The 20,073-nt window shown below is 38.5% G+C and overlaps 1 protein-coding gene across 5 annotated transcripts in view; it reads right to left on the reverse strand.

The window, feature by feature from the left end:
- diaph2 (diaphanous-related formin 2) overlaps positions 1-20,073 on the reverse strand; it is a 705,669-nt gene that overhangs the window by 149,880 nt on the left and 535,716 nt on the right. For all 5 annotated transcript variants that reach the window (XM_067996883.1, XM_067996882.1, XM_067996884.1 and 2 more), the window contains one exon: positions 16,745-16,870. In XM_067996883.1, the coding sequence (XP_067852984.1) occupies positions 16,745-16,870 (126 nt within the window). The remainder of the gene's footprint in view (positions 1-16,744; positions 16,871-20,073) is intronic.

Raw genomic sequence — 20,073 nt, forward strand, 5'->3', positions numbered from 1 at the left:
TTAGATAAGTTGAAATTTATACATAGTGCCACTCAGGAGGATCGATGGAAAAATTGAGACTGGAGATGATAAAGGTATGGATGAGGATTCAGCGATAGGGTGGTGGGTGATGTAGGAGAAAAAAAAACAGGAAATATGTCAGAGAGACGTGGATTGAAGCTCAGTTCAGGGTCAAGGATAGCGAGGTGGAAGGACAATTTTAGCTTGCGGGGTATCCAGGAAGGGGATGGGATAGGGGCAGTTTCTGGCAGGAGATGAAAGGATGACTTTGGTTTTGCCAAAAAAACTGCGAACAGCAGAATTTGAAATTATCAAACATTATTTAAAAATGCAACTGACTCAGTAGAAGCTAATCTCTTTCTGTTATAACTACATTGTTAATGGCATTAGGTACGCAAAAGGTTGAAAGGACCAATAATTGTGTTTTCATCTTTTTTCTCCCCCAATTTAAATAATTAACATTTAAATTCCTAATTAGAATAACATTGGAAGGCCCACAACAATTGTAATTATTATTTAAATTATAGATTAATATGCAATGTGCATATCATGATTAACTTTGTAAATGTCAGCCAAAGGATCCCAAGAATAATGAGATTGGAAGTTACGATCCTTTGAGGGTAATTAAGCAAGATTCTAGTTAGATGGAAAAACAAACATCAAAAAAACAATGGTGTCGAGGTATTACAAGTAAATCAAATATTTATAGGCTGGGAACTTATCGCTACTCATTGCATACAGTTTTTCTCTAAATTAAGAGGGACAGAGCTGAAAGCTGTAGTGTCCCATCATTTGAAATTTGTGATTTTAATGGTGCCAGTCAACTTCCGAGACATAATAATTCAAACGAGGAAAATCTGCTTATTCAAATTATAAACTCATCTCAGGCCGGTTTGTAAGCAGAGATCCACTGTCAGTCATATTGACTAGGGGAAGATGTAACTGAGACAAAATATTAAAATTAGAGCTAGGCCATTTAGGAGTGAGGTCAGGAATCACTTTTTCACACAAAAGGTAATAGAAATCTGAAACTCTCCCCCTCAAAAGGATGCAGATGCCGGGTCAATTAAAATTTTCAAGACTGAGGTTGATAGATTTTTGTTCGGTAAGGGTATCAAGGGATATGGAGCAACGGCGGGTAAATGGAGTTGAGACACAGATCAATCATGATTTAATTGAATGGTGGAACAGAGGAGTTGAATACCCTACTCCTGTTCCTATGAAATCACACGGTGATTGCCTTGGCAACGGGCAGTTGCAGAGGCAGTCTGTAAACACCATGTATTATTCAATATGTATAAATGCGTAGGCTTCAAGGAGATCTTGAAACATTTACCTGAGGAAGGAGAAAATCTCCGAAAGCTTGTGAATTTAAAATAAAATTGCTGGACTATAACTTGGTGTTGTAAAATTGTTTACAACTGTTCCTATGAGACAGTCAGTTGAGTCACACGTGCAAAAGAGCCCATGCCAAACAAGAGCTGGATAACTAACCTACTATTTTTTGGGTCCAGAAGATTTAGAAAGTGCAGTTTTCTCCAACAATATAGTTTTTTTATAGAAATTATCAGTGGACAAAATTGTAGGTTGCTGGAAGGTGAAAATATACACACATACTACCTGTACAGCGTACCACTCGAGTGGGGGCCAGGAAAATGGGACCTAAACTGATTGCTGCGCCTTTCAAACAATTATGTTCCAACCCCCCACTATATTCCTGCGTGTCAGTCTTCTTCCCAAACCAGCCCGAATCCCCTTTCATATCCTTAGTTACCTCCCAGCACCATCAGCCGGTTCCTGCCTTAAACCATTTCATGATAATTTTCTGTTTCTTAAAATTAATGGAAAGTCATGGGCTAGAGGTGTACAATTTCCCACTATCTGTTCCCTTCCTGCACAAGGAAAATATATCCTTAATGCACTGTTAGAAATATATTTGCTGAGCTATACAGTCTTTAATACACGTGCATTTCCATAATCAAACAAAAATGACCTCATAAAACATTCAAAAGTTCAAGTTCATGCAGCTCACAAGTTTTTATATGAAAAAAAATTAAGCCTCAAAAGCAGTTGAGTAGAGATATTTTTAAAACTGAATATAAAACCCAAAGAAGGAAGTGAGTTACTTAAAAATTGTATGCTCTTGATAAACATTCTGTTCTCTTTTCTAACCAATCAACTGAGAAACAACAATCATAGGTTCTGCCCATCACTGGTGTTGTATGAGCAGTTCATGATAGAAAATGGCTTTTGTTAATAAATTGTCACCATTTGCTTGAAATAAAACTCAAGAATTCAATCTCCAGTTTCTCTCGAAGCCTTTTGGAAAACGTAAAGAAAATCTTGACTCCTCACAGGATGAGGGCACACATTTTTAAAAAAAATAGTTCGACTCTGCTGATGGACAGGTTGCATGGCGAGAAACTCTGCAAACATGCTTAGAATGCACAGGTATAATTGGAAGCTTTCTCCAACTATTGAGAGGTCGAAACATTCATTCAAAACCAGGCTTTTGAAACAAGCTCAGGCCTTGAAATAAAATCTTTAATGGAATCATAAAAAGACACAAAATATAATTCAATGGATAAATTTAATCATGCTATTTTGAAATAGGTAATTTTTAAACTTTTGTTTAGAACCTTATTTTGGACATTATAAATTTTAGTAACTAAAAAAAAAACTGGTGGACAAAAATGTTTCCAAAAACCATTCAACGGATTCATCAACAACCGTTGAAATGAAATGTTGATGTGTGCCAAAGGGTTTTTTCCATGATAAATGTTGGCATTGTTCCTAAAGGGTTTTCCACTGCAAATGTGACTCAAAATTGTGACACAGGAAATAAGGCATGTGGACAGGAAGTGTGCATCATATGCAAAATTTTTACAAATATATGTGGATTTATTTTCTGCTCATTGACTATTAATAGACAGAAAATCACACTCTTAATATAATCAGGTGGTAGCTTTCTACAAGTATAATCCTTCTTCCCCTCTCAAACCTTAGGTCCCAAAAGTAATTCCTCATTATTAATGAATCAAGTTAACACTAATGGTAGTACTATTTCTGGTTACCAGTAGTGGAAAATTGACACTAAGATTTATAATGGAAAAAATGTGAAGCAAACTTAAAAAAAAAATGCAATTTTTCATTCTATTAACACAAGGGATATAAAAAAGGTTTAAAATGAATTTTAATCAATTTATAAGTTAACCATGTTTACTGCAAAATGGGCTTAAAAATACTGTACAAATGGTAAATATGGGATTGAAGATTTCCCACTATAGTAAATTCGCGGGAGTTAGATGCACCATGCAATGATGCAAGATTGTGAAATTCAACCCCAGTATCCGCTCTAGCCCTCACTATTTTCAGTCATTTACAATACTGCCAGAAAAAAAATCATCTGACAACAGAGATATTAAAAGCAATGTAACTTTGTTTCAGATGAGTTTCTTTGACCCTCAATTCTCCTGCTACACACACATTTTATGCCCAAAATCTAATATATTTGAAGCGTAGCGTAATAGCTAAGCAACTATACTTCATGTTATATTTCTTCATTGAACACTAAATATTAGAGCACTGCACAGATATGTACTGTCAATTAGTTAATCTCACAGTGATGATTTTTACATCATCATAGGATTTAAAATTTGTGGTTTAATTATATTTTTCCTGCAATGTCGGTTATTTATATTTTTTAAAGAAGAAAAACATTCTAAATATATCAAAGTGTTGATCTGGATGTTGTGCACCTTTTACATAACTCTGAAAAGTAATGGCAAGGGTTGATATCTCCCTAAAGGATTAAAAGGTGAAAAGCATCAAACAGATGGCAATTCTATGCAACATTTATTGTAGTGATTTAGTGGAAATCCAAGTGGTTCGTCCAATTAGATTCCCTAAATAGCATTTTTATTTGGACTGGAAACCATTTATAGCAGATTTGTGTGCAATGAAAGCATCACAAATGGTTAAAAAAAAGCTACACAGAATAAAAATCATTACCTGGGTTCCCCAATGGCTCTGTGGGTAAACGTCATCTGTTATGTGGTACTGAGCCATAAACTCCCAGGTTCCAGTGCTGTTTTGTGCTGAATTAGCTCGGAACCCTGGCCTAGTTAGTGCATCTAGGGCAGTGATATCGGCACAACAAATGGTCTTAAAGGACTGTAAAATGGGTCATTGCCACTTATCACTATAAAGTTGCCCCCACTGGAAAGCGTATATATGTGAATATTGATACTATCGTGGCCCTTCCCCCGCAACATGGTAGACTAGCCTGTCAAAATGCCCACTACCTTGGCTCACAGAGGATGATTGACCCCTTGAATGAGGCACTGGATGACTGCCAGTGCTCATTTAACCATGCCTGATCATTATTCACCATTAGTTTGGACCTTTGTTCCCTGCTTGCAATTTACTTTGTAGTAGTAATCTGGATTTATCTTCATTATACCATTTATTAAGAACTTGAATTGAGATTGCACCACTTTCAAGTTCTCAGGATATCCCAAAGCACCTCATAGCCAATGAAAAAGTACTTCTGAAATGTAGTTACTGTTGTAATTTAGGCAAATTCATCAGCCAACCTGTGCATAGCAAGGTGGCACAAACAGAAATGAGGCAAATGACCAGATAATCTGCTTAAGAGGTGTTGGTTAAGGGAGAAATGTTGGCCAAGACACTGGGAGAAATCCCCTTCTCTTTGAACAGTGCCATGGGATCTTTTGCATTCAGTTTAATGTCTCATCCAAAAGACAGCACCTCCGAACATGAAGCAGAAAAAGGGGGCGTATGACAGATGTCAGGTTGATAATAGAAGTGAGAACCAGGCTGAATACAGAAAGTACAGAGGAGAAGTGAAAAAGGAAATAAGAGGGGCAAAGAGAGAGTATGAAAATAGACTGGTGGCTAACATAAAAGGGAATCCAAAAGTCTTCTATAGGCATATAAATAGTAAACAGGTAGTAAGAGGAGGGGTGGGGCTGATGAAGGACCAAAAAAGAGATCTACGCATGGAGGAAGAGGGGATGGCTGAGGTACTAAATGAGTACTTCGCATCTGTCTTTACTGTAATAAATTGGATAGCCAAGTGGTGAAGGATGGAATACTAGAGCCTGGTCTTCAGTTGCTTTCAAGCCTTTATTCACAGAGAGCCACATTACCCACTGTGCACCCCCTTGATAAGCTATCATATAAATGGATACAATAGTGTTCCCAATTGATATGCACCACCTGAATACAATTAACACTAATTGATATAAATCATATGGCTACAATTAACATTTACCGAGGAAGAAGATGCTACCAAAGTCACAGTAAAAGAGGAGGTAGTTGAGATACTGGATGGACTAAAAATTGATGAAGAGGAGGTACTAGAAGGCTGGCTATACTTAAAAATAGATAAGTCACCCGGACTGGATGGGATGCAGCCTAGGTTGCTGAGGGAAGTAAGGGTGGATATTGCAGAGGTGCTGGCCAGAAGCTTCTAATCCTCCTTAGATATGAAGGTGGTGCCAGAGGACTGGAGAATTGCAAATGTTACACCCTTGTTCAAAAAAGGGTCTAAGGATAAACCCGGCAACTACAGGCCAGTCAGTTTAACCTTAGTGGTGGGGAAGCTTTTAGAAACAATAATCCTGGACAAAATTAATAGTCACTTGGACAAGTGTGGATTAATAAAGGAAAGCCATCAAGGATATGTTAAAGGCAAATCATGTTCAACTAACTTAATTGAGTTTTTTTGATGAGGTAACAGAGAGGGTTGATGAGGGCAATGCGGTTGATGTGGTGTATATGGACTTTCAAAAGACGCTTGATAAAGTGCCACATAATAGGCTTGTTAGGAAAATTGAAGCCCTTGGCAGTATGGATATGAAACTGGCTCAGTGACAGGAAACAGACAGTAGTGGTGAATGGTTTTGTATTGGACTGGAAAAAGGTATACAGTGGTGTTCCCCAGGGGTCGGTACTAGGACCACTGCTTTTTTTGAAATATATTAATGATTTGGACTTGGGTGTACAGGGCACAACTTTAAAATTTGCAGATGACACAAAACTTAGAACTGTAGTAAACAGTGAGGAGGATAGTAATAGACTTCAAGAGGACAGACTGGTGGAATGGACGGATACATGGCATATGAAATTTAAGGCAGGGAAGTGTGAAGTGAAACATTTTGGCAGGACGAATGAGGAGTGGCAATATAAACTAAATGGTACAATTCTAAAAGAGGTGCAGGAACAGAGAGACCTAGGGTTTTATGTGAACAAATCTTTGAAGGTGGCAGGACAGGTTGAGGAAGCAGTTAAAAAAGCATACAGGATCCTAGGCTTTATAAATAGTCATAGCGTACAAAAGCAAGGAAGTTATGTTGAACCTTTATAAAACATTGGTTCGGCCACAGCTGGAGTACTGTATCCAATTCTGGGCACCGCACTTTAGGAAGGATGTGAAGGCCTTAGAGAGGGTGCAGAAAAGATTTACTAGAATGGTTCCAGGGATGAGGGACTTCACTTACATGGGTAAACTGGAGAAGCTGGGGTTGTCCTCCTTAGAGCAGAAAAGGTTGAGAGGAGATTTGATAGAAGTGTTCAAAATCATGAAGGGTTTGGTTAAAGAGAAACTGTTCCCATTGGCGGAAGGGTCGAGAACCAGAGAGGACAGTTTTAAGATGATTGGCAAAAGAACCAAAGGCGACATGAGGATAAACTTTTTTACGCAGTGAGTAGCTATAATCTGGAATGCACAGCCTGAAAGGGTGGTGGAAGCAGTCTCAATCATGGTTCTCAAAAAGGAATTGGATAAATACTTGAAGGCCAAAAATTTGCAGGGCTACGGGGAAAGAGCAGGGGAATGGGACTAGCTGGATTGCTCTTGCAAAGAGCCGGCCTGGGCTCGATGGGCAGAATGGCCTCCTTCTGTGCTGTAATCATTCTATGCTTCCACTAGTGGTAGGTCTCCCGTGGTATTGCTCATGGTAAGTCAGAGGATACACTGTTTTATTAAATATAACATACAATATATTATCAGGGTCACTGATTTACAATGATTTAATAAAACTACAATCTGACTTATTCAGAGTATTAGAAGAATGTTAGTGACATTTTCTGGTTTGACTGATATGATTATGCACATATTTGCATGGAAACTGCAAATCAGTGGTCGGAGGGTGGACTTCAAGTGTGAGAGCACTGGGAGTGGGGGGAAGAGGGTTGCTTGTTGGGGGATTACTGGAAGTGAAATACTGGAAGGGTGGGAACAGTGGGAGAGGAGTTATGGGACACCATTGATAAAAGCATGACAAGGTAAGTTTCCTTCAGCAATTTGGCAACAGAAAGTAGGGGGTAGGGGAAATGCATGGGTGTTTGTTGAGGGGGGTTGCGAGAGTTATGAGAGGTGGCAGGAGGGAGTGGTGAGAAACAATAGAAGGGAGCGCTTGGGATACGTGAAAGTGGGGGTGGGGTGAGAGCATGAGCAGGAGTACAGGAGAGAAGAGGCAAAGGCGAATTAATTCCAGTCACTCCCAAAAGTATAAAAAGGGTTTCTCCCAGCAATGACTTAGGGAAAGCAATATGAGTTAAAATCGATATTGCTGAGTATGTATTTTAAATAACACAGGTTCCCTTCCCAGTGAGCTAGACACAACTCTTATTTAAAATACACTGTCATTAAATAATAAAAAGCTCTGCAGATCACAATCAGGAAACCTTCTTGGCCAACAGGAACTGGCTTCAAGTTCTTGAAGTGCTTTTAAAATTGCAATAAGGAATTTAAAAGTGCAGTGCTTAAAGAACTTCAAGCTGGTTCCTGGTAACAGCCAGGATGCTAATTGCCCCTTCCCACTGATGCCTGCCCCAATTTTACAGCTTTAGCAGGTGGAGCTGGGAGGTCTGAGAGGTACAAATACAACAAGGTCACCTGCCACAGAAACCAAGCTTGGAAAACTCAATTATAGGGGAGTAAATTAATGTAGTTAAGTTTAATTGTGACAGAAAAGTGTGAAAAGTAGGTGTGATGGAAATAGGAATGACAGGAAAGTATTACAGGAATTAAGTATTATACCTACAAGAAGTGCATGCTATACTCAAGACAATATACTGTAATAAATAATGCAATATTATAGAGATATATACATATAAATTATAGGCAGTCCATATTGGAGAAAATAAACTGGACCATACAAGGATCTAAGAATGTTTCAAGTCAACTGATCAGAAATTCATGAAACCTAAAATAAATTCCAGAATGAAGCAAAACTGCATGACCAACTCTGGGACAAAAAAATGGTGTTAAGGTCAATTGTGGGGATGCGCTAAGATAATCAAGTGGCAACAGGAAATCGTTTAATCCCTACAATGGGTATACAGTGGCTCATTATTGTTGTAGTGGGTCCCAATATACCTTGTTAGGAATGAAGAAAAATAATCTGTTCTCTGAGCAATTTAATGAGATTCTTAGAAGGGCTAGGAAACTGACTAGAATACTACAACTAGATATCAATGCAAGAATAGAGAATGAAAGCTATGTTTGTGGTTTGATAATCAAGGAATGTGGTAAAGACATCAATCAATGACAATGGTAAAAATTGATTCAACATTTAAGCTTGAAATTAATGGGAGAAGTTCATGAGCATAAAAAAATAAACATTCACAAATTTAACAGGAAGACAGAAACAATGACCTTGTGTGAGTTACAGACTAAATCATTAGAACCAGGAGCTGTAAAGAATGCAAAATCAGCTTGGATCATTACATTCTTACCAATGGACTCAAAATAGGAATGGAGTTAACTTTTTCATCGAGAAAACATTGGTTGGGATATTTAACCGTCCAGGAATAGTGAAGTGATTTTAAAACATTACTAAATTAAAAATTAAGGAAATTATGGACAGGCAAACCTAGGAAAGTACCTGAATGAGCAGGAAATGGCATAGTGAGAGAATTTTACGTTTCGGAGGCACAACATAGTTGCACAGGGAACAAACAACAAAATGGAACAAATAAAAATTGCTATCAAAATCAAAGAAAAGATTTGGTGGAAATTGTTCACTAACCAAAATGCAACAACAAGCACAGAAAGAAGAAAGCAGAGGAGGATTTTGTAAATAATTTAGACATGTTTTCAGGATAATAAGTCTTTCCAGGCTACTTAGGAAGCTGTGAAATGCAACAGCAGTCACAGCAGAGGTTATTAAGGAGAAAAGAGGGAGTTGGATTCTTGGAAGAGAAAAGGTAGTGGAGTGAATCTACAGTTTATTTTAAGGCAGCTTTTAAATTCAGATAAAGAAAATGTAGGTTGTTCGATATATAGATTAAACAGAAATATACCGTACTTCTGACAAAACACAGTTAGAAAATATGGGGCAGGTGTTCCAAAAGTAATTAATCTAATCTTAGATTTCGCTTTAAATCTGATATTAACGATTTCATTGCACAGGCAACACTTGTTAAGAACAAATTCAGGATAAAAATTAGCAGTAAGTGCAAACACTGAACAAATACTGATTGAAGTATTCAGGCTATGAGGCAGGATAGTGCCCCAATTCAGCTGCGTTACAAAGTAGAGTGACAGAGGATTGTGCCTGCATGGATGGTTTCCAATCTGGACTGTGCAGCTATTTTTCCAAGGGAGTTTGGGGAATTAGGGGAATTATTGTCAAGTGCTATCCTGGAGAGAGGAAAAGAACTTTCAGACAAAAAACATAAAATGCAAAGGAAAAAATAATCTGAAGGCGAACCACCCAAGGCTACTTTTACATACCTTTAAAAGCATTTTTGTATTGACGCTAAGCGAGTATGGAGAATGCTGCTGAATTGGAGACGTCCAAACTCTGAGCGCCACTCTTGTGTTTTTTAAATTTACTAATGTACTGCCAGTGCCTTTGGGGCTCATGTTTTCCACCAAATCAAACAGCCGCTCTTGGGATCCATTGCAAGTGAAATGCTTTGGGGGTGCTTCAGAGATGTAATAAAGTGCTACATAAATTCAAATCTTTCTTTCTCTCTCACGAAAAGCTGGGTCACGAAAGCCGGAGAGACAGTGCCTGCATTGTCAGGTGTTTTCTGCAGCAGTACAGGACTCCTGTTGCCAACAGCACATTACCAATATAAAAACACCTTCAGTAAACAACTTACTAGCTGTATTGCCACAGTCTTGGGACCCAGGACCCAGCAGCTTGCCTGTTTTCAGCATGGAGGTGGTGGGGAGGAAAAGGACAACAGGTTTATATCCAAAGAAACCAGGTGCAAATAACAGAACAGCCATTTGAAGCACCAATGTAAGCAATGTATTCAGCATCAGACCTCATACCCATGAGGGAGAAGAGGCTGTGATACGATGGGCTGGTAGGAGAAGAGAAATAAACAGCAAAAGCAATGAGGTGGAGACCTAGAGGCAGGGAAGGAAAATTAGGAATGTGGAAAAGGAGAGGCCAGTGGTTGGGCAAGATATAAAAAGCCTATTGTGGTAGAAGTATGCCTATATATAAAATAGTTAGGGGGCTGAGTACAGAGGGGAACCTCAAAAAATACACATCATAAAACGTAAATTGTGAAGTAAATTGCTATGTGTGAAAAGTTCATTTTAAATGGCGTGGGAACAAAATTTACTGCATTAACATTGTTATGCAAAACAAATAGGCTTTCCAAAGATTTAGTTATAATTCTTTGCTTGCTTAAATACTATCTGAAACATCTGTATATGCTGTCTAGAACATGTTGGATCCAGCCAGACATCCAAATGCTCCTGCCTAAAGATCAAGATCCAGACAGCCATGCATTTCTAACATAATTCTGAGTGCTCAACAGTGTCATGTATGTGTCAATTAGAATATGTTAAACCCTCCATCATTGTGCCTAACCTTGATGAGTGGAAGTACAAAGATAATTTTTTTAAAACAATAACTTTTCAGCCAAGCCTAATAACAAGCTGCATCCTAGTAAATCTCAATTAGCTTATCAGTGTACATCACAAACAATTTTTCTCTTTTAATGAAATGGAAAAGGTAACAGCAGGTCAGCAATGGTAATGAGAAAAGACAGGTTATGATGTTTTACATGTATTCTTTTCATCAGTTTTGTTGAAGGGTATATGCTCAAAACATCATAACTTGTCTTTTCTCTACAGGTACTAACTGACCTGCTGTGTATTTCCAGTGTTTTCTGTTTTTATCTCGTATTTCCAGAGTCTGGAGTTTTAAAATTTTTTATTTTAATTCTTTTAATGGACTGATTGGGGTACAAATAATCAAATAATTTGCAACATCAATTATTTGTGATGTGCAAATAAACCAACTGATATTTACTAGATTTAGGTCGTATTCCAGATATGTATGAGCAAAGACGCACATTTTACATCCACAATACCCAACTTTGAAAATATGGAAACTCGGGCAGGTTGAAAAATACTCAGCCATGAAACATCCTTCCTCTGGCATGTATCAGGTGAGAAGCAGTATCTGATAATTGTTTCTCTATGTATGACATACAGAAAGGATACCATAAACTGTTGGCATAAATATACAACTAAGTTTGTCGTCGGAGAACCTATTCAGGCACAGCAAAAACTAATGACATGTAAGGCATACAATATGAGCAAGCTACTGAACCTTACTGCAGAGCCAGTTAATAATGCCAGATAAAACTAAATTTGAGTTTCCTGTCAAAATATTAGCTAGTGTCAGGCTCACACATCATGAACACATTTGTGCAAAACTGCTACAAAATAGACAAAACCTGATAAATTAACCGGCTGGTGAGGATAAAATCATATCAAATCACAACTTGTTTTAAATCATCTTTTATCTTGCACTGATAATCTAATTATGTCTGTACCGACAGAACAATAGGATGTTGAAAAGTCTCAAACACTGATCCAATGTTTTATTTAATTTCTCAGATTTTTAAAACCAAACACTTTCTATAACAAGGGAAAGTTGTAAAGGCCTCTGTTCTGATGAAACTGAGCATGGTTTTTAATATAACATATATGCAAATGTAGATGATAAGAAAGAAAAGAGAAAAACTACTTTATCAAGTACCTCCATGCAGGTACAACATTACAGTCTTACTAAGAACAGGCTGCCTGAAATAATCTCCAACCAACAACTTTTTTGCTCCACATATGACCAAGACAGCTGCTGAGCTCCAAGGGGGTAAAGGAACAGGTGTTCTGCATTTCAAAATGACCTTACTACACAGTAGAAATGGAACATTTGTTTGAATGTACTGCTGTAAAAACACAAGTAGCCTCTAATATTATATTAATTGGGTACAGAAAATAAAATTAAAGCTTGAACTCCATTCCTATTCTAGAAGTTTCAAGCTTTGTCTCGTAGGTTGAATGAATAATTTACACCTTCAGTACAACGTTAAAACCAACAAATTGATTGAAGCTGATCTCCTTTGCTGCATCTGAGTAGACAGTTTCCTGGTTTTCCTTAATAATGGTGATAAAGTACTATCCAACATAAATGCCTAAAGCAGTGACTAGTCCAGGAATCCGTAGTTGAATCAGAGAAATATTTTGTTCTGTCCTTCATCCATTTCAAAACCAATAGAAAAAAAGTCCACCTGAATAAGCTATCAATTTCGCCTTACTGCTGGTAGCTTCAATTAGAAGCTTGAGTTTTTCAAGAAGATCACTATTTCTGTATTACAGTTAAACCATGATGAAAAGCTTTACCCATAATCAAAAAAAAATTTAAAAAACTTAGCTTAAAAAAATAAAGCTTTCCCAATCAACAACGATCTGGTTCCCGATCTTTGACAATAGTCGAAAAAATATTTTTGTAGTACTGGAAGCTAGGCTCGAGAACTGTGAACAATGAATGCTGAAGGAGAATGTAAATTTATTGCTCTCTTTATTGCAGGTATTTTTCTTTAAGGAATTAGATCACTGCAGGATAAAAGGTGCATACAAGTATATTCTGATGTTTATTTCATTATACAACCTCTCTTCTGACTGAAGAAAACTAAATACGAGAATTAATTGTACGAGGAGGCAAAAGGCAACAAACTCTGGGGTAAATAATGTAACTATCTAAATTCCAAAATGTATGCATAAATTGGTTGATTTATTAGCTAGTAAAAATAAAACTGATAATTAAAACGTACATTCATAAATAAAAAGGTCCATTTAAACAAAACATTGTCCTGTAGCATCACAGAGTACAGTATTTCATGCTCATCTTGAGAAAGACAAATGACTGTTCATAACTTTCAAGTGAGGAAGACAGAATTATCCTGAAATGATCTAATTCATTAAAGAAAAAGACCTGCAATAAAGAGAGCAATAAATTTGTTTCTGTTAAATATGGGGTCCAATCAATAATTGGATTAATTGTGTCGGTTGCATATAGTAACTGAGTTTCACCATTTCTGTGCTGTAATTTGTCTAAGGAGAACAGTCCATTTTATTCTGTGACATGCCTTCGGGTGACATATCGTGATATTCTTATTTCACTCACCAAAGGAATATATGTCTAAAATGCTGGATAACCTCTATTTCTGGGGATGCGGGGGAATGGTAGCTTTAATTATGAAATTCACACTGCAATGTATCCTGCTGCTCTCTTTGCTGAGAATGATTTATGCTCTGACATCTCTTGTATATTTTCTGAAACAGTGAAGCTGTTCCAGTACATGTTCAGATCACTCTCCATGCAATTCTATAACAATATCATCTTTGTGCCATCAAAAACCAAACAATTCTACCAGAAATGATTAAAATACAAAGCTGAGCTGTTGGTACGAGAGACTGAATGCTGCTGCACAATAATGCACATGCTGTCCTGAGGACTTATTGGGATTTTAGTACGTGAAAATTGTGATAAAAGGCTCTCCAGTCATAATCATTTAAATTGATTTTCAGCACATGGTACGTGCTGCAGTTGAGTTCATGTTCTCACATTTATTGTCATGGTTCAACTCTCAGCTTGTGCCAATTTATTAAAATGCTGCCTTCAAGTTCACATAGAGGTCAGCAAAAGCTACTCTGAAATTAAATTTATTTTAAGATAAAGGATAGAAAGTAAGGGATAACTTTTGCGCAGCCCAGGTTTTCTTAGTGCGTGAAATCACATGATTCCAGGACTCTCGATTCAGAATATACTTAAAAAAACATAAATACCATTTCACAAGATCCTCCTTGCCTACTTGTTAATTCTCGTTACTGAAGAGTTCTACCTTTCCCTATTTTCATTTGTGCTAACAAGCAAATAAATGTCATCTGATTTTTCATTTCAACATATTTTATTTTGTCTCCAACTTCTCCAATTTTCTTCCCTCTCCTACTGATGGCATTGACTCCACATGGGGTGCTCCCCTCTCCCCCCACTGTTTCTCAGCCCAAGTGGCCAGTATTCATCTACGAGCCTTGACACTGAGCACTGGTTGGCTATCTGGCTGTGGAGGATATCATAGCTGGGCCCAATCCTGTCTGCACATGTGCATTTCCAGCAATGATCAGGAGCAGGAACTATGGGCAATTTTCCTTTCGCTTACCCGGGGCACTGAAGCCAACTTTAGCACCCCTACTATCGTGAGATCAGCTAAATTAGTAGAGAGTGGGCATCGAATCTGGGCCCTTCCTGGTCTGCATGGCTCAGAGAATCTTTACCTGTGTGACTTCACTTCAGATGTATATTTATATTGGGACGACTTGAACACATTTCTTAAATATCTTTGCTCTTCCTTTCTCTTTCATCCTATCACAATAATCTCTCACCTTCAAAGGAATCTGAACAAGATAAGTTCGCTAACTTCTTTGCAGCTACTGGTGGGATAACGGTCTTTTTGGGGATACTGGGACGCAGCTGTCAGAAAGAAAGAACTTGAACCTTTCATGACCTCAGGACGTCCCAAAGCACTTTACAGCCATTGAGGTACATTGTAATGTGGCAGCCAATTTGCACATAGCAAGGTCCCACAAACAGCAATGAGACAGTGACCAGATAATCTGTTTTAGTGATGTTGGTTGAGGGATAATATTGGCCAGGACCCCGGGAAAACTTCCCTGCTCTTCTCCAGCTAGCGCCACCTATTTTACATCCACCTGAGGGAGCAAACGGGGCCTCTGTTTAACACCTCATCCGAAAGATGGCACTTCTGACAGTGCAGCACTCAGGTTAAAAAAATTTGCTGTGATTATGGACTAAGTGTCTGAATGGTTATCATTCAATGATGTTGGGTTTCATTTCAAAGTTTTTTCGTATTTAGTTGATTCTTTTGCTTGTGTTTTTCTTCAACCCCCTTCCACTTTTCTGCTTTTACCCCTCCAATCTTGCTAGCGTATGATGCCACAGGCAGATGGCCTTCTAGGCCTTTACCCAAGTGAACCTAGACTGAATGCCACCGGGTCACCGGACTGGGGAGCATCACCGCCAAGCCTAATTTTGTTCACTTCTGAAATTCAAGTGTGAACAAAGGTTATTAGACAGTGAACAGGAGCAGGTGCCTTGAATAAACGTTCCTGTCTCTTGCACAAGGCCAAGTGTGTGCGTCAACTGCTATATGAACTGAAATCAACTAAGCCAGAGCAGACCAGGAATTAAACTTGGAATTTCTTCACGTCAGGCTGAGAAATATTGGATTGTGCAATTACTCACTAAATCGTAGGGGGGGAGGGGAGGAGGGGGGAAGAGAAGGGGCAAGTTCCTTGATCACCTTTTTAAAAAAAATGTCACTGCAGCTGTTTCTATATTGGCACCATTTAATTCAGATTCTGAGAGACCAGCGTTTGTAAGTTAGCCCCTGACATTCATGGTGCTAAATCTGGCTTGCTTATCTTGACAGTCAACTTATAGACCCAGTTTTTTTAAAATTCGTTCACGGGATGTGGGCGTCGCTGGCGAGGCCAGCATTTATTGCCCATCCCTAATTGCCCTCGAGAAGGTGGTGGTGAGCCGCCTTCTTGAACCGCTGCAGTCCGTGTGGTGACGGTTCTCCCACAGTGCTGTTAGGAAGGGAGTTCCAGGATTTTGACCCAGCAACAATGAAGGAACGGCGATATATTTCCAAGTCGGGATGGTGTGTGACTTGGAGGGGAACGTGCAGGTGGTGTTGTTCCCATGTGCCTGCTGCTCTTGTCCTTCTAGGTGGTAGAGGTCGCGGGTTTGGGAGGTGCTGTCGAAGAAGCCTTGGCGAGTTGCTGCAGTGCATCCTGTGGATGGTACACACTGCAGCCACATGTGTTACTTGCCACTTATGAGCCCAAGCCTGGATGTTGTCCAGGTCTTGCTGCATGCGGGCTCGGACTGCTTCATTATTTGAGGGGTTGCGAATGGAACTGAACACTGTGCAGTCATCAGCGAACATCCCCATTTCTGACCTTATGATGGAGGGAAGGTCATTGATGAAGCAGCTGAAGATGGTTGGGCCTAGGACACTACCCTGCAGCAGTCCCCCAGAACCTGAATTAAAATTGCGCTAATATAAAAAAAAACTGCTTTTATTTTATTGTATACAATTATTATGGAGTGTTTGCAGTTACTCTTGTTTTATCTTGCTAAAAGAGTATAAATTTTTATAACATACACATAAAGAAATAGTCCTAATCTGTAGTATTATCAATAGTAGTAACTGTACTGTCATTTGGGTTGTAGTTTTGTAAAGTAGATTTTGATCATTCTAAATGACTGATCACCACAAATGGTGATCAGTATGACTGCATTCCAATGTGTATAAATATTATACTTCTCAAGTTATAACCCTGAGAACATATAATGCCTCAAAAAGGATATGGACATTTTTTCCACAAACTTATCATGTTCATCTTTTGTTTCAGGAAACTTCTTGATGTCATTTTCTAGACGCTGAATTTGCCGCTCCATAGCATCCAAGCTGCTCTTCAGGTTTTGATCTGAAACTGAACACAACAAAAGATTCTAATGAGAAAACGACTGTAGTTGAGAACACTCCTGAAAATGCTGATGATACAGTCATCTATTACAGGTGGTTTCAATGGAACAGAATTGCTCTACAATATACTCGATCATCTTTCCATATCACTGATTATAAAATCGTTGACATTTAAAGAGTATGTAGAAATTAAAGCGCTGACATCACATATATTAGGGAGATGTCATAATTCCATTCATTTAGCTGTTGGCACTTCTTCATTCCCATTTAAATGAAATTAACAATTTAATACTTTTTTATATTTAAGTGCAGTTTAGCAGTTGAAGTTATATCCTCAAAATCTGGTATAGTGCTTCCTCAATATAGAAAAAGACTTTCTGTTCCGTGAAATTTGAGATACTTTTGTTGTTTATGAATAACCAAGTCAAAAAATCAAACACAATTATCCACATGAAAAAGCACAAGTAAATATATCTATAATGTATTAAAAATCTTACATTTAAGTGCACTTCCTGTCAATGTATCCATTATAAATTCCTATGTCCATATTTATAATGGCAAATGCCCATGTAAACCCTCCTGGCAGTGAGTAGCACTGCAGTGCCTCGGTTTTTCATCTCCCAGTGTCTCATCTGTATTGCAAACAAATGCTCATATGCTTCAACCAACTCTACTCTGCTTTCGAAATTGCCATAATGTTTGCTAATTAACTATAAATAATAATAGAAACTTTAAGCATTATACGAAAATGAGAACAGAAACTTCAAAATGGGCATTCAATTACATCTGCAGGTCATGGTCCAATGATCCCGTCCACTAAACCTGAACAACAGACTTGGTCTTAACTCCCCATGTGCAATACCAGGGAGAATGACTAGTGTATATTTAAAAGTCGAGTCCAGCGCATACATCACATTTCATATGGTTTTTATAATCTTGAGATGACATCACCTCTTCCCAAGGGGAGGAATCAAGCAGCAACCAAGTTAGAGAAATTAATCAAGATCAGTTAATCTCTAATTAACCCCTGGCCCTAAAAGGAACAAGCAAGGTTAGCAGGTAAACATTACAAATATGTTCCAGAACCCAGACTATGTGAGCTATGCCATAGATAATCAACATGTATACCAATAAAGACACAGCTAGGAACACACAGTAGCACTGCAATAATTCCTTCCTTTCTTTTCTGTTTTTCACATTATCTTTGGCTTTTATATAAGTAACCAGTCTAAGTTTCCATTTGGGCACTGAACAAAATTAGGTAGAAACCACAATATGAAAAAAAATGGCACTTGTATAACATGTTATCTTCGAAAAGTCTCACGTGCATCACATGCAATTAATTACTTGGCAGTGTAGCAACTGTTACTAATAGTGGTGGCCTTGATTGGAGGTCATTAACTGTGAGAGTTAGGTTCTACGTTAAAGTCCTAAACGTAGAAAGCACAGGACAGAAGTCATCACAAGTCATCAGAAAAACCTGAAATGTCATGTGACCATTTGCAGCCAAGTTCGAATTGCTTTTTTGCTTTGCATAAATATCAGATTGGATCTTTGACCAAATTGAATTGATTCATTTTTTGAACAAAAAGCAAAATACGGCTGTTAGAAATTTGAAAAACAAAAAGTACTGAAAACACTCAGCAGGTCTAGCAGCATCTCTGAAGTGAGAAACAGTTAACATTTGGAGTGTTTGGACTCTGTCAGAACTAGAAAACATTACAGATTGAACAGCATTTAAAAAGGAACAGGACAAGAGAGAGGGGGGGTGGGGGGCGGGAATACGGGGACGGGACGGGACACCCATACACCCCAACCAGTCAACAGTGCAATGTCACACATTGTTCACTCACCCCCTGCCTATGCTATCCTGGAGAAGCAAAACAACAGAGGAAAACAAACTGCAGCCAATTCAGAAGAAACTATGGGAAATTTCTCTCTACCTGATAGTTAGTGAAATTAAGAAAAAATATCTGTTGCAACAAAACCGCTATGCCCATAATGATTTTATTTTAAAATGCTGTAATTGCATAAAACTTGGAATATAGCTACAATTTTGTTTTTAATATGGCTAAAGTTGCAATTTTTCCTCTCAGGCCAAAACTGAATTTGTTGTTAATTTCTTAGGTGGTCTGGGCCATGAATTATCCATGGCTGAATTCTGACAATGCTGCTTTAAACCAGTTGTCAAGTGGTGCTTGGTGCTTTAACATTTCCTGGGATCAAACCAACTACACTGTGGGGAGGTGCCTGACTCTCACCCTTGGAGCCCTCCACACGACTGAAATTGGCAACTCGGCAGAATTTGCTCCTAGGACTTTTTTGGCATGTGAGGAAGGTTTTACCTAACACTGCACTGATGGCTCAGCGAACAGATGGGCTGTAAGACTAGGAAGGTCTCAACTCTAATGGTTGGCTGTTTTCTGTAAGCTAATTTTCAGTGGTCGGGATGCTGACTCTGTCTCAGCACTTGGGTCAGCGTGGCAATTGAACAGAGTTTCTGCTCCTGATCATTATCCCCTGCTGGAAATATGTATGTGTGAATGGCAGGTGAGGACAGAATCAGGCTTGGCTGTGACGCCTCATGGTTGATCAGGGTGCTGGCATCACCATCCAGAATGATTAATGTGCCTAATCACAGACCCAGGATGCCCCAAAATGCTTCAATTACAATCATTTATTTTCAAAACGGGCATACACAGTCAAGGCTCACACCTGAATAATGACCATTTGCGTCATGCGTTCGAGGATGACTGGCATGCATGAAACTGCATCCAGGCAAGGAGTCAATGCCTTAAGGAGAGAAGGGGAGAAAAGTGTCAAGGGAGGAAAAATTGGGAAGGATTTTTCTTAAAATGGAAGACAAGTCTGGGAAGTATTTCTAGTCAAAATATTCCTCCTAGCTTGCTCTTAAACACAACTACAAAAATATACTAAACCTCACTTGAAACAACTTTGGTTAATTGTATCCTCACAGAGGCTGACATTTCGAGTCTCTGTTTTCCTCCAGTGTTGTTCTGGTAATAAAAGTTAGAAAGAGTGACTGCATGCATCATGGAGGGGCTGGGTGAATCGACTTTAATGGAAGCTGGTGCACTGGATCAACCTGGGGGCCAATCTGATGCTGCCTTGTTGCAAGAAAAAATTAGATGGGCATGCAGCACATTGATGGTGATTATTTTCTGATGGCCATAGATGAGCTCACAGGCT

Source organism: Heptranchias perlo, chromosome 15, assembly GCF_035084215.1.
Source record: "Heptranchias perlo isolate sHepPer1 chromosome 15, sHepPer1.hap1, whole genome shotgun sequence".
Lineage (NCBI taxonomy): Eukaryota > Metazoa > Chordata > Chondrichthyes > Hexanchiformes > Hexanchidae > Heptranchias > Heptranchias perlo.